This window comes from Triticum aestivum, chromosome 6B (assembly GCF_018294505.1).
Source record: "Triticum aestivum cultivar Chinese Spring chromosome 6B, IWGSC CS RefSeq v2.1, whole genome shotgun sequence".
Classification (NCBI taxonomy): Eukaryota; Viridiplantae; Streptophyta; class Magnoliopsida; order Poales; family Poaceae; genus Triticum; species Triticum aestivum.
In genome coordinates, this window is record NC_057810.1 from 388,559,820 (window position 1) to 388,582,838 (window position 23,019).

At 49.6% G+C, this 23,019-nt stretch overlaps 1 protein-coding gene across 1 annotated transcript; it reads right to left on the minus strand.

Moving 5' to 3' along the window:
* Positions 1-565: 565 nt before the first annotated feature.
* LOC123137232 (early nodulin-93) lies at positions 566-22,540 on the minus strand. The gene is made up of 4 exons (XM_044556883.1): positions 22,340-22,540; positions 21,889-21,950; positions 21,738-21,813; positions 566-896 (listed from the first exon to the last, which is right to left on the minus strand). The coding sequence occupies exons 1-4, from the start codon at positions 22,401-22,403 to the stop codon at positions 805-807; spliced, it is 294 nt and encodes a 97-aa protein (XP_044412818.1). The 5' UTR covers positions 22,404-22,540; the 3' UTR covers positions 566-804.
* Positions 22,541-23,019: the final 479 nt, after the last annotated feature.

Below are 23,019 nucleotides of genomic sequence, written 5' to 3' on the forward strand. Positions count from 1 at the left end.
ATACTAGAAAAATTCAAAAAAAATCAGTTTTTTTTGTGTGGTAGATAATTTGATGTGTGAGGTCCGCTGAAAACTTCATCTCATTTGGACATTTGAGTAACTCTCGGCAGAAAAGACAAAATCGGGGTATGTAAAAAAAATCACTGTTCATATTGTTTTGACCCGATTTATTTTCTTTTTTTTGCCAAGAGCTGCTAAGATGTCCAAATGGGCTGAGATTTGAAGCGGACATCAAATTACCTACCGGACAAAAAAATGGATTTTTTTTTTAATTTTTCTAGCATTTGTTTTGATTTTTTTTTCCTGAGAGCAGATGAGCCTGGGCACCGAGTTGGATTTTCGGGATTTTCGGGCAAGAGTATGTTTTAGTGTTTTTTCCTAATATGGATTAGAGAGACAAACTATTTTTGAATATGGTCGGCCACTCCAGATATCGAGCGAACGGTCAACTTGGTCTTCCAAAATTGTTGACCTATCCCTTCTTTGGCAGATCAAGAACCAAATTATTTTGGATATGAAATTTCGGTTCAGTTATTAGTTTTAACTAAACAGAACTGAAGTAGACTGACAGCACAACAACAGTTTTAACTTAGCATCCCGTCTTTTATTCCACTTCCAATTGGGAGCAAACGGGGTCCACTGCCCTAGCAGGCAGCAACTCTCTTTAGTCTTTACATTGCAAGGTTAGGTACAAAATAAGCCTGAAACTGAAAATCGCCGTACGGTCGTGCATCACCATCCATAGATGGAACAGAGGGGAGTTTGACGCGATTCGCATCAGCCTCGGTTCTGTACAGTCCTGGATCAAGTCGACTTGTCAATCCTCCCAATGGTGTTCTGTCTTGCGTTTCGTAGGATGGTTTTATCTACGGTGATGAAGAAGCCAGCGATACAGGCTGTCCAATAAAAACAAGGATATTGTTATAGTAAACTCCCAATTTTGTGTTGCGTGAGCATGGCAAACAAGAATGATCATCTTTCTGAGCTACAGATGAAGCAATAGGCATGATCCTTGAACAAATGGCTATGATCGATCTGAAGTACGATAGCAACTTCTATTGTGTGAAGCCCTGCCAGCAACTTGATACTAATCTCATCGGGATAGCCAAATCATTCAGTGCGAATAAACAGACATAATCGCATAAATCTAGCAAAACATGTGGAGTTTGCAATGATTAATTTGCACCTTAAACGAAGGAATAATTAGTAGAAGCGAAAATCCAGTACCAGATATTGTTCACGAACTCACTAGTTGAATTAAGATTTAAGCGGTGGCCCTTGTGTAAATTATTAACCTCTAAACAGACAACGAAAAATGTTGCATCTACGGTCAATTCTAAGTAGGAAAAAATTGCACTGGATCTGGTCCAGACTGCAGCAATAGGCTGGGCATTCGGTTAGACTGAACGATCAGTGTGGTTCTTCAGTGGTGTCAGAGGCGTGGATCTCATCTCTTAGTCCATCAGGGATAACTACTTCCTCCGTTCCTAAATATAAGTCTTTTTAGACATTTCAAATGGACTACAACGTAAGGATGTATGTAGACATATTTTCGAGTGTAGATTCACTCACTTTGCTCCATATGTGGTAACTTGTTGGAATATCTAAAAAGGCTTATATTTAAAAACAAAGGGAGTAGCAAATATGCCCGTGCGATGCAAAGGGATAAAAGGTAACTCGGCACCATCGTACTAAAAGAATATACTGCGTGCAAGGCACAAGAATTGGTCTCGGCAGGTGTGGCAGAGATAAAAGAACCTACAAGAGTTCTCGAGCACAAACGTTCATTGATTTGCCTTCCAGCGAGATTTGCTCTTGCACCATCAGGTTGCCCTACGCAGAGTCAATGCATTTCTTAATATTTAGGCTTACATGGAAATTGTTGATGTGGTCACGCCTAAGATCCTGCTTTTAACCTGCTAATCTCTCTCTCCATACAGATATGTCCATTGGCCAATGTGTGTTTTCTCGGTCGGAAGTTCCAGTAACATATCTATCTTTTCAGTCTGTCGGGGATATACCCCGAGGTATGACCCGGCCGGATATATGACCCGGCCAAGACTTGGCGCTTCACCGGTAACCCGCCTGAAGGTTGGCGACTCACTGGTCTGGCGACTCACTAATGACCCCGACGGCGGGTCAGATGGATGACAAGGCCCAAGGCCCAGTAGGCCGGCTCATGTTATGGTAGGCCCGCTTTAGAGGAAAAGGCATAAGGAATATTCCCTTACAAAGGAAGCAAAAATAGGACTCCACTTGTAATAGAGTAATCATAATCCTACTAGGACTAGTTATGTAACCCGCCCCTTCAACTTATATAAGGAGGGGCGGAGCACCCCAAGAGGGACAAGTTGAGGCAGACAAGTCAATAGCTCTCGAGATAGAGGTAGCGAAAGAGCACCCTTGTAATCGTGAGCATCGTCATCATGAATATCAATGAAGCAGGATGTAAGCTTTTACCTCCACCGTGAGGGGCCGAACCTAGGTAAAACCTCGCGTCCCTCGTCCCGTTCAACCCCTCTCAAGCTACCAGTTAGATGCGTTGGCCTCGCGACTAAGTCCTTTTCACCAGGACATCTGTCGAGGCAAATGTCGTTACCGTTTGGAAAAAATTGGATGAAAAGAATAAAGATGATTGCATTGATTTGATTATGTGAACGCAGAGAAGAGAATAATATATGTAGATACGATGCCAATTTAACGTACCGAGAACTAAAAATGCAATCAGGTCCAGGTCGTGCTAATGTTCGCGTTGATCGATTACCACTCAGAGAATGGCGGCTGCCTTCCTCCGCAACCTTCTCCTGGCCTCGGCAGAGCAACGCCTCTGCTTTACGCCAGCACGTACATGCTGCTCGCCACCTCCTTCCTCCTCCACGCCGATGATGACACCTACGTCATTGTGTATTCTTTCTATGGGTCACCGTTGTGGGACCCCGATCCTGTCTTTCGTGCACCAGTCTGGAGCTGGCCACTCTCGGCCTACGGTCATCAGGCAAAGAGTCTCACGCACTGGAGCTGCCCATTGGCGCGGCAGGCAGCGGGACCGTCAAGTTTTACAAGCTGGCGCACGCCCTGCTGATGGCCCACATGCCGCTCCTCGTTGACTATAGGTGCAGCTGCTCAAGGTCTTTTGTGCCTTCGACCACGACAACAAAGGCTACATCTCCGCCTGCCAAGCTCACGTGCTCCATGGCGAGGCTGGGCCAGCCGCTCATGTTTGATGTTTGATCACATTTGACGTTTGATGTGCTCAGGACCATGACGCATATCGGGATAGGTTGGGGGACACCTTGGTGGCCAGCCGGACACAGTGCGTCGGCGGCGGCAGTGACGGGCACAGCAGGTCTCGAGCTCACCGCCCGCTTTGCACCCTTAGCCTGCGGTCGACGAACAACGAGTCTCGCGCGCTGCTGCTGGCCATCGACGACAACACCGAGAACTGCGACACCTTGATGCGGGACGCAGCCGCGGACTTCCTGCATGGGGCAAGCAGACAAGGAAGAAAGAATAGGGGTCATGTGTCAGCGAAGGCGGAGAGGAAGAGTCTGTCTCAGCTCGGAGTACTGCCTGACGACGGACGAAAAAAGAGGCGCGAGCGTCGAGCGGGTGCGCCCTCGTAACACGAGAACAACGGGGAGGCATAAGGCTGGCGGCAGTGGGGAAGCCAAGCTTCAATAGGAACTTGCAATTTCCTAAGGCTAGGAGCGTCAGGCGGCTACCCTCGCCACGCGAGAACGACGGGGAGTCACGACACGAGAATGACAGGGAGTCGTGACGCACGGTTTCTCAGTGCAGTGGCGTGGGGCGTTCGGGCGAGACGAACTAAGAAGACTCGGACCTTATTTTTCACTTGCTGGTGGCATTGGGGTAAATTTTGGCAGCTCTAGGGGCAATTGCAATGACGTATGGAAAAACAGGACAAATCAATCCTGCCTTTAATATTATTAAGTGTGAGATTAGTAAGGATATCTTTTTGTTAGGGAGGTGACTGGTTCAGCTAGAAAGATAAAGATATCGTCTCTGTTAGGGAACTCGAAATTCCATTCTTAGGCATCAATCGAGTCTTCCCTAAAGGGACACCATGTGCCACACAAGGATTATGGAATAGATGAAACTGAAATAGTAAAGATCTAATCCCCGCCCCCAACCTTCTCTCTCTATCATCCCCGACACTATGGTTGGCCAACCTTCGCACCTCGGAGCCCCACTGTGTCATGTTCATCGGTCTTAGGACCAGTATCAATCCTAGCACGTGACGACTTGGTATCAGACATACTGGTCCTCGGCGCATCCCACCACCGACCTCCAAGGCCTCCCTTCCATAGATTGTCAAGCTCCTAGACAAGAAGCTCTGTGCTGAAGAAGGAATTTGAGGCAGATATTGAAGAACCCAAGGAGCAAGCAGCAGCCAACAGGTTGTCATTGCATGCCTGGAGAAGGGCAGCCCTAGTCAGACCTTCAACAAGGACAAGCACAACTGCTGCAGTTCCTCCTCTGATCTAGAGGACCACGCCTACGCCTACCCCTACGAAAGCAGCAAAATCGGCACCTAATACAAGCCGATGAGTGCGACCTACAACAGCAGCGGAGGAACCTCCAGCAGTAGAGATGGAGTGCCCTCCAGAGGCAGCCATGCCACCAATCGGAAGGGCAGCAACACACACAACAACAGTGGTAGCAGAGTTCTCTCCGGTTGGGGTAGTGGAGCATCAGTAGATTGCTCCCTCCCCAGTAGCAACGACCACTCCTCTTCCCAAGCCACCAGCAACACCTTTGTTTCCTGCACTGCTCCTCCATAGGACAGCAGCAGCATCAGAGTTCATTGTGGCTGCAGCAAAGGATGAGCCACTCCTTGCAACCCTCGCTCCAAAGCCTAAGGATAAGCTTGGGACTTGCTAGTCGTGTGTGGGGTGTAGACGAGGGAGAATGCCAAGCTCCATCGCCCACTTGGCAATCTGCCCAGCGGCGTCCCGGTTGTTGAGACCTCAATAATCAGGACGCAGCTGATCATTGGATTGGATGCGGTTGAAAGTAGTGGACCATCTTGCGAGATGCCATGAACACCCTATAGATGATCTTGTATATCTGTGGGTACCGTGCCTTGGACTCGGAAAGCACCTTGCAAGAGATCCCGATGAGTAAGAGTAGTGTGGCGTCGTGAGTCTCCACTCGACATGGTTCGCCTATGGCATAGATGGGCCTCATTAGAGTTTATTTGCTTTCCGTTGTAATGCTACTCTATTTGAACCAGTAGCTCTGGCTACTTGGAGTTTATTGGGGATCTCCCTGTCTTCCAAGGGACCCCGCAGATAGATTCCTCAAGAGATTGCAGTGACGCGTGGAAGTGGCATGTCCTGTCCATCATCTCACTAAAAGTGGCACTGCTGCGCCAAGGACGACGTTGAGGAGCGGTCAGTGACCACGACAAGATCTCACTTTGTCCACTCCCGCGCTTACGGTTGTTACTCCTAGACGACCCGGCTGCCCTTGGCCTTCGTGGACTCGAATTGGTCCTTGCTCTTGCCCTTGCCGTAATTCATCTTGTTCCGGACAACTTCTTCACCGGTAGCGTAGCTGTTGGCGATGTCGAAGAGCTCACGAGTTGTCCGGGGAGCCTTACATGCCATCTTGTGATTGAGTTCCTTGCTCTTGAGGCCTTCCTCGAGGAGTTCTTCACCTTGGATAAGCTTGGATGTAACTCCTGAGGATCAGTTAGGTCTAATAATTCCTACGCTTGTTGTAGGTACCTTGGAAGTTGTTGACGAAGAAGGTCTTGAGGACTATCCAGTCCTTGATGTTGTCCTAAGGCATAATGGTGAGCCAGGCTAGAGCCGAGTCTACCCAAGTTCAAGGACAGGTGTCGGATCACGACGTAGGCGTTGCCGCCAGAGGGCACGCACGCACACCATGTGATAATCAACCAATCAGATATACGGCAGCGCCTCACCTGTGCACTTGTCGATGTCGTTGACTCGAAAATGTGGTCGTGGTATGTCGTGCATACGACCATCAATGGGATCATGGTGATCCCTTTTGGTTCGAGCACAAAGAGAAGAATTAGCAGAAACGCACAAAGTTTACCCAGGTTCGGGCCGCTGTGAAGCGTAGAACCCTACTCCTACTTTGTATATTGGATGTGTATATCCAGTTACAAGGAGCGCACGTCCGGCAAGGTGCTCAGGAAATGCTGCTACCCGTGCAAACGGACAGGGTTTCGACCTTTGTCAAGGTAGCCATGGGCCTCCTTTTATAGACCAAGGGGTCACCACAGTGGCAAAATGATAAATAAACATTGTAGATAGTGGCTATAGTGCCAAATACCTAACTCTGATGGGTTAGAACAAACGCATTAAATGCACCATGAGGTGTCTTGTGGATGGAGCTCCCCGGCAAGGTTGGTCTCTCCTTCTGTGCCGTTCACCCATCTACCTTCTATTGCCTTGACATATCATTTGGACGGGTGTCATTAAAGTTGTATCTTCAGAGGCGAGCTGCCACGTGCCCAGACAAAGCTCACCTAACTACCTACCCACTCGACACCTAATCGACAAGTGACAACCTGATCGATGAGGTGGAGCGGTGGCAAGGTAGTGGGATTCTTGCCGGGTTCTCCCAGGCAAGGATCTTGCCGGGTCCTCGAGCCGTATCTTCAGTATTTCTGACCTCTAGCTCGGAGATCTCCTTTGTATGCTTGTAATCTGATCTTGAGTTTTAGCTTTAGTTATCCTCCGGCAAGCCTTGCCATCGGGAAGGCTACTACTGCCTGTGCATAAGTCTGGGGTATTGAAAACCCAATTCTTAATACACCGACAGGAGCCCCGGGGCTGGGCCACACACGCATGCGAGGCGTCGTTGGGCTAGGCCCAAACAATGCACAGGCACGCGTGCAGAGAATAACTGCTACAATCTATCATAATCTTCTCTTTTACTGCGCCTCCCACCACGCGCATTAAATGCAGAACATGGGAGAGGTGGATGAAAACGGCTGCTGCGGTAATGCGCCTGCAAAAGCACATCCACGTCGGATCGTAAAGAGCCAGCCCCGCTTCTTCCTTGTAAAAAGGAATCCGCAGGGGTGCTCCTCATTTACCTTCCCTCTTTCCAATCTAGCAGTTGCCATCGACTTCTTCCTTACGCCCTCAGAACAAAGCACTCTGCATCCATCCACCGCTCCACACTCCCACTCCTCAATCCTTACTTCCAGAACCGCCATGGCGCTGAAAGCGAGCAAGGACAAGGTGGAGAAGATCCTCAGCACAGACGCGAAGGCCTTGGCAGAAGCGCGGAAGCAGCACATCGTCTTTGACCTAGTTCTGGACAAGAGTGATCTTGTTGAACGGTACGCCTACATGTGGGGGAGAGATGAGAGCTCACTCTGCCCCGCATGTTCTTCCTGGCTCCACCAAGAGCAACACAATCAAATATCGCTTCTTTGTTGCCTATTTCTATTGTGGGCTCTGTCTCCCTTTTTCTGATTTCTTCAACGACATCATGCATACATATGGCTTCCATCTGCTTGATTTCACACCAAATGCAATCACTTGCATGTTGGTTTTTGCACATCTTTGCGAAAATTTTGCTGGGGTGATTCCAAACACTCCACTCTTCCGCCACTATTTCATTCCCCATATCGAATTTGGAGATGCCCTTTCTGGCTCCATCTCTTGGATTCCTAGGCCTGGGACCAAGGATATATATCTTGAAGGAGCAGGACATAAGAAATGGGAAGAATGGCGGGGCGAGTGGTGCTGGATCAAGGACGATGATTTCCCCCATTTTTGTTTGCCCCGGCAGACCAAACCAGATCGCGGCATAGATTGGAGCGGCCATGACAAGGATGACCAGAAGCTCGTGATTGCCATCACCAAGATCCACCATCTCAGTTTTGCCAAGCTCACCATTGAAGCAGTTGGTGCAAACTTCCTTCGCCGCCGAATCGCCCCTCTGCAAAACAGGAAACAACCAGCTTGGTAATACAAGAATGTTGCGGATGTCATGAGGCTGCACCCCGGATTGACACCAATTTGACGGTCCTGCAGCAATGCTCTATGCCACGCGTTGTTTAGGTCAGACGGCAGACCAAATTGCCGGCAAGCGTCGTCCCCTTGTGCAACAACTCGGCCTTGACCGCAATCATTGCGATGATGCCATAGTGCAATGCACATGGAGTTGTTGGAAACTGGGCGAAGCCGCCCAAAGAAGGCGTGCAGGAATTCTTTGATACCCTTTTGGAGAGAGTTCTCAGAGAAGAAATAGATCTCATCCGCGACACCCCCGGCAAGGAGGTCGCCTATATTGCGAGCAGAGCAGAGAAAGCTCAGCTTGCTGCGGCGGCCGGTGTCTTTGGTCATTTAGCGACCGAAACTGGCGAAGAAGAAGTATGGATGCCTGAAGAAGATCTTGCTGGCGAAGATGTGGTTGCCTGTGAGCAGGGCGATGAAGTTGCCAGGAGTTCCACTGGCAAGGGGACAACCGAAGAGCAGGAACACGAAGAGCCCCTTGTTCCGCCAAGGAAGCAACGCATCCTCCGCTACTTCTAATGACCCAGCACGTCCATCATCTTCAAGTGGTAAAACTGTTGACAAGGGACCAGCCAGCAAGACTTCGCAGCGGCAAGGAGCTCAATAGCAACCTGCGCGGCGCACAAGACAGACCGCCATGTCAACAGCTGGAGCGTCAAGATCGTCGAATGCAACCCGCCAGCAACCGGAGCCGCAAGATCATCTCGATCTGCTGCTGCTGCCAAATGCACAAGAACTCCCACCCCTAGCACAACCACCGGAGCAGATGTCGATTTTGACGTTTTTGTTTTCAGCGAAGGGCGAAGCAGAGTAAGGATTCTTGTCATCCCCTTTAATTCTTGACTTGTTGATCTGACTTGTCTTGACTTGATTTCTGCAGACGCGGAAACCTTGGCGCAAAGGCGGACGAAGAGGGCGAAGACCTCGACGGCCGACGAGCCCCCGACAAGTACCATGGCAGGTCCAGAGACCATCGTCATCATTCCCGAGCCCAGTCCTCGAGTCCCCAGTCCAGCCCCCAATGTGAGTCCATCACTCATTTCCCGCTTGCAAGCCTTGGGCGTGGAGATCTTCACTGCTGACATCAGCGAGCTTGTAGGAGAAGAGCGGTGCCAAGAAGGCCAGCCTGAAGTCACCCTTGATGTGCCGTCCTCCTCAACCACACTACTTGAAGATGACTCTTCGGCAAGGGCCTCCAGCGTCGAGAAGCCGGCAAGCAAGGATGTCGGCAGCCATGCAACGGCAATCGATGTTGTCGGAAGGGAAGAAGTTACCCCTCAACAGACTCACACAGATAATCCACTTGCTTTTGAGCATTCATTTTTCTTTCATTGTTTTTGTTTTCTTGAACTTGGCTTTGAATCTAATTTGCCTTTCTCCTTCATCTTAGATCCACCTCCAACCGACATGAATGTTGATGTTGATGTTGAGGGGATAGTCAAGGACGCTGTTGCAGAGGCTGACAGGATTGCCGCCGACGAGACCACCAAGAGAGTTGATGGGGGAGCCGGCAACGAATCCACAGGGGCACTGACGGCATTCCTGCCACAGGAACGCTTGGCGCTGACCCAGACGCGAAGGCATCAGTTGCCGGCAAAGCAGTTGTCAGGGATGATCCCTCCACATCTAAAGAGCCCCCAGCAAGCAAGCTTCTCAAGGTTGGCGACAACTTATACGTCTGCATCCCGGGAACGGCCAACACTGGAGCGCCAATTGAAGGAGAGGATTTTGAAAATGTTATTGTTGCTGCTGGACTGAGGATCGTTGACCAACCACTTATAGGCGGTAGCAAGTCAAAAGAAGAGCTCCTCCAAGCGATGAACAGCAATTTCCAACAACTTCAAGCACTTTTCCGCAACCGGTCTGACAGTCTGGACTCGAGGGCGGCAATTGTAGGAGCAGCGGAAATAGGGTTCCTTAAGCACGTTGAAGAGGCGCAAACTGAGTATGCTGAATCTCTCCAAGAGCTGAGTGCCCAACGAGAGCAACTGGCTAAAGAATGGGAAAAGTTTTTGCTGGAGAAATCTGATGCTGAGAAAGCACAAAAGGAGGCTGCGCAGAGAATGTCAGCAAAAGAAGGCAAGCTGAACGAGCGCAGGGCTGAGCTCAACTCTCATGAGGAAGACCTTGCCGCTCGCGAGGAAGCAGTGGCTGCCAAGCTCCGCGCCAAGGATGAAGAGATTGAAAATCTTGTTGTGCGGCGAAGCAGGAGCTGGAGCTGAAGTATAAAGAAGAACTTGCAGCCCAGTCTGTGGACCACGCCAGCAAGCTCAAGGAGGCCATCGATGCTGCCAAAGCCGCAGAGGACGCCAAGAGTGAGTTGGTGGAGAAGGTGAAGAAGCAGCAGGCAAACCTTGAGGACTTCAGCAAGCAAATCTCAACCTTTCAGGAAGAAAGGGAGAAAATACTCCATGATCTGGCGGAGATGGAGGCCACCATATCCAGCAAGGACAAAGACCTCACTGCCGCCAACAACTCCATAAAAGACTTGCAGCTGACTGTGGCGAGACACGAGAAGAACTTGGAGAAGAGCAAAGCTCGCGAGAAGAGCTTGCTCAAGGATCTTCAAAAAGAGAAGGACTTGCTCATCAGCGCCGCCGCCACATATAATGACTATGAAAAGAGTGTGACACTCTGGACCGAGCGGCTTGTCAGTGCAGCTGAGAAGCTTACTACACAGCTAGCCAGCATGTGTCTTCAGAACTTCAAGTACTCCGCCAACGAGAATGTGAGCACCAGCGCCAGGTTGACCCTGTTCTTCGAATGTGTTGTTGACGCCCTCAAGCATATGAGACCGTAAACTCTGTCAAACCCTTCTCCGAAAGGTGCACGTCAAGGTTGGTTACTGGAATCCTGGCACTGACTTCTCCAATGTTCTCGCAAGCCTGCCGGAGGATGCTGACACCAAGGCCATTGAAGAAGCCATCCAGCCCATCGTTGACAAGGTAAGCCAAGTGAAGAGGGTTGAAGGCCAGCGTAGGGACTAGTTGCCACGCCTCGCCTTGTCTTGCCACCAACAGTCCATGTAAAAGACAATATTTATCTTAAGTTAGAACTGCAGCAAGTTATCTGATGTAATATAAATTATCTGTGTTTGATGAATATGTGTTGTTTCCCCTTGTTCGATTCCGTTTTTGCATGGTATGTTCCCTACGCTTTCTGGAAACTTGTCGGTGCGCACTTGCCGCGAGCGCTTGAGGAACAGATCCTTAGCAGCTTGCTGGAAATGTCGTCGCCGGCAAGGTCTCTTGGCGGTCTCAGTGCAGCTGCTTAGATTGTTGAGCGGACTCGAAACAAAATAAGAGCGCAGCTAATCGCGACAAGGTTCCCTCGGGTGCAGGTTTTCCATACAAAAGCCAAAAACATTCAAGAAAGCTAGCTCTATAATAAAGAAAATTGTTTGAAAGTTTTTCAACTTAGCTTCTCTCTTTGGTGTACTGCTTGTCGTGGAATAATAAGTTGAACATCACTTGTTGGTGTCCATACTATCACTCCCCCCGGCAAACATGCACGTGAGGGAACCTTCTGTCCTTTTGAGAAAAAGAAAGAAGAGAAAATAACGATATGGAACCTTGACGGTTCGTTAATTATCCATGCAAGGCAAGCATATCACAACATCACAGAGAAACACATATAATTAAACATGTGAATTGACAAGAGTTGTGGACCACTTAGCTTTATTTCACTATGCACAGGGTCTGCGCCTGGCTTTGTACAAAGGTTTACATGCTTCGCCAGCAAACTTGTACAAAAGGTGGTTGCCGGGTGGCCCGGCAACCCGCGTCTTACGGGTAGAACTTGCGAAGATGCTCAATATTCCATGAGTTATGCACTAGAGTGCCATCTTCGGTCTCTAGGCGGACTGCACCAGGCCTAGTGACTCGTACCACCCGGTAAGGGCCTTCCCACTTCGGCGTCAACTTGTTTGAATTCTTGGTGAACTGAACTCGCCGAAGAACAAGGTCGACTTCCTCAAGGCTCCGGGCGTTAACCTTGCGGTTGTGATAGAGGCGCAAAGCTTGTTCGTAACGTGTAGCACGTACAGCAGCCTGGAGACGATCTTCCTCAATGAGCGTGGCATCATCTTGGCGCAGCTGCTCTTGCTCAAGCTCACCATAAGTGAGCACTCGAGGTGACCTGTACAATTTCGTGGGGAGCACTGCTTCTGGCCCATAGACTAGGGAGAAAGGTGTCTGGCAGTGGCTCGATTTGGTGTCGTCCTAATTGACCAAAGAACGCCGGCAACTCATCAATCCAGCGTCTTCCACACTTCTGCAGCTTGTCGAAAGTTCTCGTCTTGAGCCCACACAGCACTTCAGCATTTGCTCTTTCCGCCTGGCCATTGCTCCTTGGGTGAGCAACTGATGCAAAACATATCTTGCTGCCAAGGTTGTCAAGGTACTACATGAAGGTGCGGCTCGTGAACTGTGTGTTGTTGTCAGTGATAACCCTGTTGGGCACTCCAAAACGAAAAACTAGTCCTCTGAAAAACTTCACGGCTGACTGTGTTGTCACCTTCCTCACCGGCTCCACCTCTGACCACTTTGTGAACTTGTCGATTGCACCATACAAGTACTCAAAGCCCCGACAGCGCGTGGGAAGGGGCCCAGTCTATCAAGCCCCCAGACCAAGAAGGGCCAGGAGAGAGGGATCGTTTGAAGAGCTTGGGTTGGCTGATATGATTGCTTTGAATGAAATTGGCATGCTTCACACTTGGTTACTAGCTCAGTTGCATCCTGGAGAGCAGTGGGCCAAAAGAAAGCTTTGCCAACAAGGGCCCTTGATCCTATGTGTGAGCCATATATTCCCCATGTATCTCCGCCAATAGCTTTTGTCCATCTTCCCGATAAATACACTTCAATTTCATCCCATTTTGTCTCTTTCTGTATAGGTCGTTGCCGAGAAACTGATACATACTAGACTGAAGGGCTACTCTTTTAGCTTCTTCTTGATCTTCGGGAAGTTATCCTATCTAAAGGAATTCGACAATCTGTTGTGCCCATGCCGGAGCTTGCGGTTCGACGGCAAGGACTAAATGCATTTCTTCTGCTGCAGGAGCGCTTGTATCGACGGCAAGAACTTGGTTCCTTGTCGGAGCCTGCTGCTCACCGGTAACCTTGTCATTGTCTCCGGCAACCTCCTTGCCGACAGCTTCTGGGAGCTCAGCAGGAAAGTACTTGCTGGAATTCAACTTTCTTCTTTTGTTCTGCCCAACTGATGGTGTTACGGACGGCTGAGTCAAGTGGAGCATAAAAGTTCCTGGTTCCACAGGTAGCTTCAGTGCGGCACGCTTTGATAGATCATCTGCAATGTTGTTCTCTACACAAGGAATGTGCTCTGTTTGCAATCCGTCAAAGTGCTCTTCCAATTTTCTCACTTCATTAACATATGCTTCCATCAGTGGACTCTGATAATCTTTGTTGACTTTCTTCACAACCAACCGCGAGTCGCCTCTGATAATCAACTTTCTGATTTCAAGGTCTGTCGCGATCCTGAGACCGGCAAGCAGTCCTTCATACTCAGCAGTGTTGTTTGTCGCCTTCTCCCTGAGGAAGTGCATCTGAATCACATACTTGAGGAGCTCTCCGGTGGGTGCGACAAGCAGCACTCCAGCGCCGGCGCCTTGCAGCGAGAAGGCCCCATCAAAGTACATAATCCAATCTTGATTTGTTTCCTTGCCGGGGAGAGATGTTTCTGAAATTTCTTCGTCTGGCGTTGGCGTCCACTCTGCAATAAACTCCGCCAAGGCTCTGCCCTGAGTTGTTGAAGTGCTTTCAAACTTGAGAACAAAGCTTTGACAATTCCAACGCCCACTCAACAATCCTGCCTGTTGCATCTGGAATTCTTAAAATCCTTTGCATCCGAAAGCAAGTGACGACGGTGATTTGGTGTGCTTGAAAGTAGTGGCGCAGCTTCCTTGAGGCCACAAGAAGACCAAAAAGCAATTTTTGCACGCCAGAGTATCTTGATCTAGCCCCCTGGAGAAGGGAACTGACAAAATAGACTGGGCACTTCACCAACTTCTTCTGCACAACTTGTTGTTCTGATCCATCTGCTTGCTCTGCACTTGACTTGTCGGCAACAAGACTTGCTGGAGAAGATTCTGGCTTGTCGCTTGACGGGCCTACATCTGCTACTTCTTCGCCTTCAGCTTCCCTCTCCGCCACCAGTGAAGCACTGGCCACTTGATTCGTTGCCGCCAAGTATAACAGCAACGGTTCTTGCGGTCTTGGTGCAACCAGTGTTGGCGCACAAGAGAGGTACTTCTTCAAGTCTTAAAGCACTGCCTCCGCTTCTGAAGTCCATTTCATTGGACCTGCCTTTTTCACGATTTTGAAAAATGGCAGGGCGCGCTCAACAGACTTGGAGATGAACCTGCTTAGTACAGCAATGTAGCCGGGAAGGCGACGCACATCCTTGACGCGCTTCGATGCTTCAATCTACTCAATCGCTTTGATCTTGTCGGGATTGGCTGTAATTCCACGCTGAGAAACAAATAACCCGAGAAGCTTGCCGGATGGAACAGCAAACACACACTTCTCGGGGTTGAGCTTCAGATTGATCTTGCGCAGATTAACAAACATCTCCTAAATCCTGTATTAGTGTTGTCTTGTCCTTAGTTTTGACCACTATATCATCCATATATGCTTCCACATTTCTGTGCAGCTGATGTTAAAAACCAATCTGGACTGCTCTTGCAAATATTGAACCAGTACTTTACTTTTCAATCTGAAAGGCATATGTATGAAGCAGTACATGCCACATGGAGTAATAAATGCGGTCTTCTCTTCATCTTCTTTTGACATGAAAATCTGGTGATACCCGGAGTAGGCATCAAGAAACGACAGCAAGTCACATTCAGCAATGGTGTCAACAATTTGGTCGATGCGCGGCAAGGGAAATGGGTCTTTCCAACAAGCTTTATTGGCATCTGTTTAGTCAATGCAAAGACGCCACTTGCCATTCGCCTTGCGCACAACAACTGAATTGGCCAACCACGTAGGATGGAGTACACCTCTGACCAAACTTGCCGCTTCCAACTTCTTTATTTCTTTGGCAATAAACCGTTCCCGTTCCAAAGCTTGCTTCCGCACCTTCTGCTTGACGGGCCGCGCGTGAGGGCAGACGGCAAGGTGGTGCTCAGTTACCTCCTTGGGAACATCGGGGATGTCAGATGGTTGCCATGCAAACACATCGACATTCGCCCGCAGGAAGACAACGAGCGTGCTTTCCTATTTGTCGTCAAGGGTGAAACTTATGGTGAAAGTCCCCCTCCCCCCCCCCCGTGTCGTCCTCCTTGCGGGCACCTTCTTGGTCTTTGGTGGAGCAGCCTTGTTCTTCTTCGACGGGAGCGCAGCACTCCGAAGAGGCACGCTTGCCGGAGTCGGTAGTCTTGTCGGTCTTCTTCCTCTTCTTCCCTAGGGGAGCTTGGTCGGCAGGAGCAAGTGCCTTGGCGGGAGATGTTGCAACTGCTTACCGGTAAAGTTGTTCAGCGCAAACCAGCGCATCCTTCTTGTCAGAATGGATGGTGATGACGCCTATCGGCCCTAGCATCTTCAACGTGTTGTATGCATAGTGGGATGCTGCCATGAATTTTGCCAGGGCCGGGCGGCCAAAGATCCCATTACATGGCAATGGAATCTTGATGACGTCGAAGACAATCATCTTTGTCCTGTAGTTGAGTTCGCTGCCAAATGTCACCGGCAGAGTGATCTTGCCCTTTGGCTGGCTCCTTCCTGGATTGATCCCTTGGAACGTGCCAGTCTTCTTCATCAGATCATCATTAGAAATCTGTAGCTTCTTGATCACATCATGTGAAATCAAGTTGAGACCGACCCCATCATCAACCAACATTTTTGTCACTTTGAGGTTGTGGATTGTTGGTGAAAAACAGCAAGCACCCGACCATACTTGTGCAATCAGGGTGATCCTCGACGTCAAAAATGATGGGCATGTTGGACCATCTCAATGCCTTCTGGGCATCAATTGCTGGTTCTGCCACATTGACTTCACGCGCCCACTCCTTGAGTTGGCAGTGAGAGAAGTGCAAAGATGCACCTTCGTCAATGCACATTGCTTTTGTGGCTTTCTGGAGTTCACTGGACTCGTCTTCATCCTCTTCGTCCTCGTCATCATCATCCTCTTTCTTGTCTCGACCTCTAGCAAGCTTCTCCCTCTGTTGCTTGGTCTTGTCGCGGCGACCTCCTCGGCCACCACGTTTCTTGCCGGACCCACTTGCACCGTCAGCCTTCTCCTTATCTCTCTTCTCATACTCAGCCTTCTACTTCTCAGCAAGCTGCTCAACTTGCCGGCAGTCTTGAAGGTCATGGCTCTTGGTGCGGTGGATCTTGCAATACTGCTTGCCGGAGCCCCCGGTCTGGTCAGCAGCCGCCAAGACTTGGCACGAGGCGCACCCGGCAACCTCCTTGCCGGAGCTCTCAGCCTTAGCCTTCTTAGCGAGGCCACTGTTGCTGGATCCCTCTACGGCGAGCACAACTTTATCCTTGCGATTCCTGTTGCACTTGCGGTTCTTCTTCTTCGGGGCGGTGGCAGCATCATTGTCTTTTGAATCAGACCCTGCGCCAACCTCCTCCCCAGGAAGTCTCCTTCCTTCCTCAGCCCATGCACACTTGTCAGCCAGAGCATAGAGCTCAGCGACGTCCCCCACCTTGTTCATGGCCATCTCTTCCTGCATCTTGCAGTTTCTCACGTTCTGTCGGAACGCGGCAATGGTTGTTGCGGGGTGGACATAGGGAATGTTGCGTTGTACAAGGCTGAATCTCTGTATGTACTTGTGGAGCGACTCATCTTCTTTCTGCGGTATCAACTGCGGATCAGTTTCTTGGCCTGGAACTTTGCGGAGCCCCAGCAACTTGCACCGCAATGGTGTAAATGCTTAGGAACTCTGGCGGGTGTGTCTTGCCGTCATACTTCTCCACCTCTGGCTTGAAGTTCCAGGAACTAGGCCACTAGACTTGCCGCAACTCACAGGTGAACGTTGAACAACCGACCTTGTAAGGTAGGCCGCCATTGTTCCCCAGTGCAGGCTCATCAACAGCAGACCCTGCACGCCTATCAAATTGACGTCGCGCTTCCCGTCGCCATTTGATGGTAGTACGGGCATCTTCTCCGCGCCGTTCTTGGAGAACTTGGCGCTGGTCGCGGTGAACTCGCGGATCGGACGACGCCATGGACACGTCGTCATGGGCATCGACCCGCTAGCTCCGCCGCTAAGGTTGTTGCTGTCATGGAGGGGATTGCACCGTGGCTGCTCCACCTCCAGTCCTCTCTCCGGCAGCACGCACCGGAGCGGTGGGCTGCTGCTGTGAAGGTCCCGCCCACTGCGGTTTGTCATTGATGGCGAAGCCAACAAGACTCTAGATGGTGGTTCTCCACTCCATCTTCTCCGCGGCAAGAGGAAACTTCAGAAGTAACTGAGCACGAGCCAGTGCTTCTTCTGGCGTGGACGGCATGGAAAGGTGCGAGGAATGAGAGGTGTTCTTGCTTCCAACTGATCTAGAAGCAGCCCGTCTCGAACCTGGACATTGGCATGTTGTCGCCAGTGTGCTGGCATGCATGTTGGCCTTGCGTGTCTTTAGGAAGATCCGCAGGGCCCTTGCCGTGGGGACGCTTAGAGCCACCGACATCGTGGCGTTGTTCGTCGCGCGCGGCCTGAGATGGCCGCGGCATGGGCGTCTTGAAGTGCGCCCTGTTCTCCCTGGAGTTCGCCGCACCACCCGCGGGCGGCACGGCCCCGTCCTTGGACCTCGTGGCGTGTGTGTCGTTGTTCCTGTTGCGGACGATGCCGCTCGCCTGGCTGTGATCGCCAGAACGCCGCGGAGGTTGATCTTGGCCTCCACCTCCGCCACTCGCGCCGCCGCCTGTGCCGTCGCTTGTCTGCGAAGGCACTGGTGGCTTGGACGTCGACGGACCGACCATCGCGGTGCCCTTCTTCTTGGGAGCCATGGCGACGAAGACGGTGAAGAATCTGACGCGCTAACTGCTAATTCTGGTTCGCACAAGCGATCCTCCTACCTGGCGCGCCATGGATGTTGTGTGTATGACCATCTATGGGATCATGGCGATCCCTTTGCGGTTCGACTGGAGAGATCGACAAGCACAAAGAGCAGAATTAGCAAAAAATGCACAAGGTTTACCCAGGTTCGGGCTGCTGTGAAGCGTAAAACCCTACTCCTGCTTTGTATATTGGATATGTATATGTCCAGTTACAAAGAGCGCACGTCCGGCAAGGTGCTCAGAAAATGCCGCTACGCGTGCAAATGGACAGGATTTCGACCTTTGTCAAGGTAGCCATGGGCCTCCTTTTATAGACTAAGGGGTCACCACACTAGCAAAATGGTAAATAAACACTGTAAATAGTGGCTACAGTGCCAAATACCCAACTCTGTCGGGTTAGGACAAACGCATTAAATGCACCGTGAGGTGTCTTGTGGATGGAGCTCCCCGGCAAGGTTGGTCTCTCCTCCTGTGTCGTTCGCCCATCTACCTTCTATTTCCTTGACACATCATTTGGACGGGTGTTATTAAAGTTGTATCTTCAGAGGCGAGCAGCCACGTGCCCAGACAAAGCTCACCTAACTACCTGCCCACACGACACCTAATCGACAAGTGACAACCTGATCAAGGTGGAGCAGTGGCAAGGCGGTGGTATTCTTGCCGGGCTTGAATCTTGACGGGTTCTCCCCGGCAAGGATCCTGCCGGGTCCTCGAGCCATATCTTCAGTATTTCTAATCTCTGGCTCGGAGATCTCCTTTGTATGCTTGTAATCTGATCTTGAGTTTTAGCTTTAGTTATCCTCCGGCAAGCCTTGTCGTCGGGACTCGGGAAGGCTACTACTGCATGTGCACAAGTCTGGGGTATTAAAGACCCAATTCTTAATACATTGACAAGGTACTGCTGCACGGATACAGGAGCCAAACATCTTCGCCCCACGTATGGTGCGCCCGGAGGACTCGGGGAACGATGGGGCTTGTTGATGCGACAGTCGTTGTTGTCGGCGATGGAAGTGAGGTTGTCTCCCTCCAATTTGTGACAGACTCGGCATCTTGTCTCGAGTCTTGCACATCATGGTCCAGGTTGATTTACAAATGGGTGGTCAGCCAGTTCTGGATGCGTAGATGACTTCTCTTGTACTATAAGATGGTGACCCACCCAAATCTTCTAGGAAGACTCAAGTCATGGGCCTGGCCTACCCCATGGTTATTTGCCCTTATTCGTCCTCCTTGACTATACTCGGGTGTTCCTCCTTGACTTTAATCGAGTGTTCCTCCTTACTATACTCAGGTGTTCCTCCTTACATCGACAGGGTGCATCCAAGGTGCTTGACGACGGCAACTGCACCCGCACATGCACGGCCCTTGATCTCTCTCTCCAGAATCGACGGCGTCCACAAATAGGTCCTCAGGCACCTCAGCCTTGACGCCTTACGGTGCAGTCTCTTTGGACTTCTGAGTGGAATAATCGAAGATGATGAAGAGGAGTTGCTTTTGGGGTAGTTCTAGGGGCGATGGCTGTAGCGGCTGAGGGGATTAGGTAGGGGAATTTGATGGTATCACCGAGGATGGCTGGGAATGATAGATCAAGGTTCAAGACCAAGGCCAAGTGGACCAATGACAATATATGTCGTGCAAAAGCCATTGAAGCCGAGGTGGGTTCACTCCTACTTGAGCTCCCTACGCATTTGGATGAGGCATGGCTACTACCTCAAGAGTGGAACCTTGTGTTTGATTAGGTATGACGATGACCACCACGGAGAAGTGAGGAAGGATTGCAAAGTCCATGAGGAGGAGCAAAGAGAAGAAGCTGGAGCCCAAAGATCCAAGACTGGAAAAGCCTCTGGACACCCCGAGGCTCTGGCAACCGGGAGAAATTCTCTGGATACCTCGGGTCCCTGGCCTCCAAACCCCCAGGTCCACAACCCCCTGCCGACCAACTTTCTAGATACTAGGTCCACAGGTTCCATAACCCCCGGGTCCCCGTGTCCACAGTGTACCCTGTGGCCCTGGTCTTGTCGGCGTGCAAATGATGGGAAATGTTCCTTGTACCCCTCCCTTCTCTCTTCCCTATTACCTATATATTGTGTACCTCCTTTTTCTTGGGTTAGCTAAGCATAGAGTAAAACTTGAGGGAGCTTTGCTCAATCTATATCCTCTTAGTAGGATCAAGGCTTCCTCATTGGGGAAGAATCCTATGGATTTCAAAACCTCAACATCTTAGAAGTTGGAAGAACTATCTCTCAAGACCTCCAACTCTGCTAGAGATTTGGAGAAGAACTATCCCTGTTTACCTTCGTGTCTTCTGTTGTTCTTGGATCTAAGATGCACCTCTTAGATTGACTTGCGTTTTGAGGAGTAATTGGAGTGGATCTTGTCCTTTGAATGATTTTCATCTTGGTTTCCCATTTTTCGCCCTTGATTCTTGTGTTGCTTCTCAAATTGACCTCCAATTCGTGAAGATCGAGCCACCCTAGCGGCTTGCCCCGTATCAGGGCAGCTGCATCGTTCTATACCAAGGAGAGAGAATAGTGTACGGGAGAGAGACAGAGAAGATGACAAGCTTAGAATGGGCTTGACCAGGCCTAGTACCACTAATGTGCAATTGACGATCGCTCTCCTAAGATTCCAAACTCCCAATACATGTACATTAAAAAAAACCTTGCCTTGGTTGAATTGGTATTGCGACCTAGTTCAATTCCTGGGGCAGAATATCTACATCAAAACAAAGCCTAACTAATTTTGGTTCACCAAAAGTGATGACCAAATCAGGTAACGAAATGTTCGGTTTTGGTCATGGTTCTTTGGTTTGGGACTCCGGTTCTCGGTGATATGCTTAGAAAATGCATACCATCTTACTCCTCACTGGTCAGCACAAGATAATGACAGTAGCCAACGGAATTTTCTTTACAAAAGTAAATACTTCACAAATTAAAGAGTTAAATCCAATATCTCACCTTTTGTTAGTACAAGTAAATGTGTAGCAATGCACGTTGATATTAGGCTATATATTTATTACATGGGGATATTAGGTAGGATATTATTTGCGCGTCAATTATGTGATTAGCGCTGATGTTTATATTTGGTATGATATTGGTTGCATGTTAAAAATGTTGAGCGCTCACCATTGAAGCAATCTAGATCGTTGGATTGACCTGATTTGATGGCCAAGATTAGTTGGATCTGCCCCTTGGGTCTTTTTATATTGGTATAAATATAGATATGCGTGTGTAAAAGAGTCAACCATGAAAGAATTGCAGAATGCTTTTTGCTGGACGTGAAAGTTATGTTTTACATCAACATGATGAGCCACTCTAACAGGATATGTAAAGTTAATCCAATCTAGAGTAGATAATTATAAACACACAAACAGGAAACAGCAGTAAAATGATAAACTGGAACACATAATCTGCATCCCGAAGCTGCCAAAGTGCATGAGATTGGTCAAAAAAATGAACAAAGAAAAGTGTATGTCAATCATAGAGAACCGGTGCATTGAAAATTATTGAAGACTAGCATTGTTTGTGAAAACAGGGCCAGGTGGCATAAGAAGATATATGGCCATGCACATAACTGAATAAGGGGACAATGATATTGTTATATGCAAAATAAGGTCTATATGATGTTGCCAGTGCATGAAAGTAGACTACAGCCAAAACTACACTAGCTCGACAAAGACAGTTTTGAGTAGCATAGTACCTGCCGATATGATGAGTGCTTGTGCGGTGTAGTTCAGATTATGCTTAGCCCAAGGAAGGACACGGCAAGCAACCAACTGCACAAAATTAAATTTGACAGAAGTCAAATATATGCAAGTATGCACACAAGAATTCAGCACACAAATACGCACCGTGGGAACCGCGACCACAGTACCAGCAATGGCGGCGTTCTTCCCTCCCAACAAGACAGCCTCTGCAACAAGATAACGCAAGAAACAAACATAAGAGGGAGAAAACACAAAATCACCAGCATTGTCTACGTGCCACTGTATATCAACTACACAAGCGAATTGTGCTGAGAGTTGGGACATTAGATGAAGGAAGGCATGCGACTACACAATCCTGGCAGCCACGAGCAGAGAAACCAAGACAGAAATCATCTTCCGCTTCCCACACTGAGAGCAGAAATCACGCATCAGGGAATCCAGGCAGACACGACCCCATGTAGGTGCGCAAGAACAAGAATCTATCCATCCGGTTGGACCAAACAACCGCGTTCCGCCTTGGTTTCCCGATGGATCTGCGATGGTGTGGCCCGGTGGTGGAACTGAGAGAGGAAGAGCGAGAGGGTCTTTGGGGTACCTCGGACGGCAGCGCTGGATTCCTCCTCCTTGGGGGATCGGACTAAGAAATTCCTGGCGGCCATGGCTCCTCGCTCCGTTCTGTTTCTTCTCCCTGGCGGCTTCTTTTCCCCTATAGCTATCTTCCGATTGAAGGAAACGGTGGGTGACCCGAGTTGCCTTGTTTCCGCTGTTGGTGCGGCCCGACTTATGCAACTACACAATCCTGGCACGGAGCTCAATAGATATCAAATTTTTTTCATAATAATATGTGTCTTATTTATATCATAAAGATTAAAGTACAAGTCACATAAAGATCGACGTGACAAAACTGAAAAGACAGTAAAACGGCTTTGCGCTTGACACCAACATCCCGCACCACCATAGCAGACACCGAAAAGAAATGACGATTCACCTTCTCACTCAAGCTCAACGCGGCTCCATCGCTGATATGCAGCTTTGCGAACCTCCAAGGTGGCTCACCAAAGACGAAACCATTACCGTTGAACGAATCAGACTGGGACAACACCCCAGACACACCATCGAATTCCAGATCTCGCACCCCCACATGACTAAGACATCGAGGAGAAACCATACCTGCCATCCACGAACCACGAACCCAACACACACTCCGTCTTCCAGATGTCGTTGATGCAGACCATAATTTGCATCCGCTCCTCGACTACCTCACAAGTCTGTGCC

What these genes read in the sequence shown, in the direction of transcription:
- LOC123137232 (XM_044556883.1), bottom strand. Translation starts at nt 22,403, where the DNA reads ATGGCCGCCAGGAATTTCTTAGTCCGATCCCCCAAGGAGGAGGAATCC. An exon ending in CTGTGGTCGCGGTTCCCACG is followed by an intron (nt 21,814 to 21,888) that starts GTGCGTATTTGT and finishes AATTTTGTGCAG; the next exon opens with TTGGTTGCTTGCCGTGTCCT. An exon ending in AGCACTCATCATATCGGCAG is followed by an intron (nt 897 to 21,737) that starts GTACTATGCTAC and finishes TTTATTGGACAG; the next exon opens with CCTGTATCGCTGGCTTCTTC.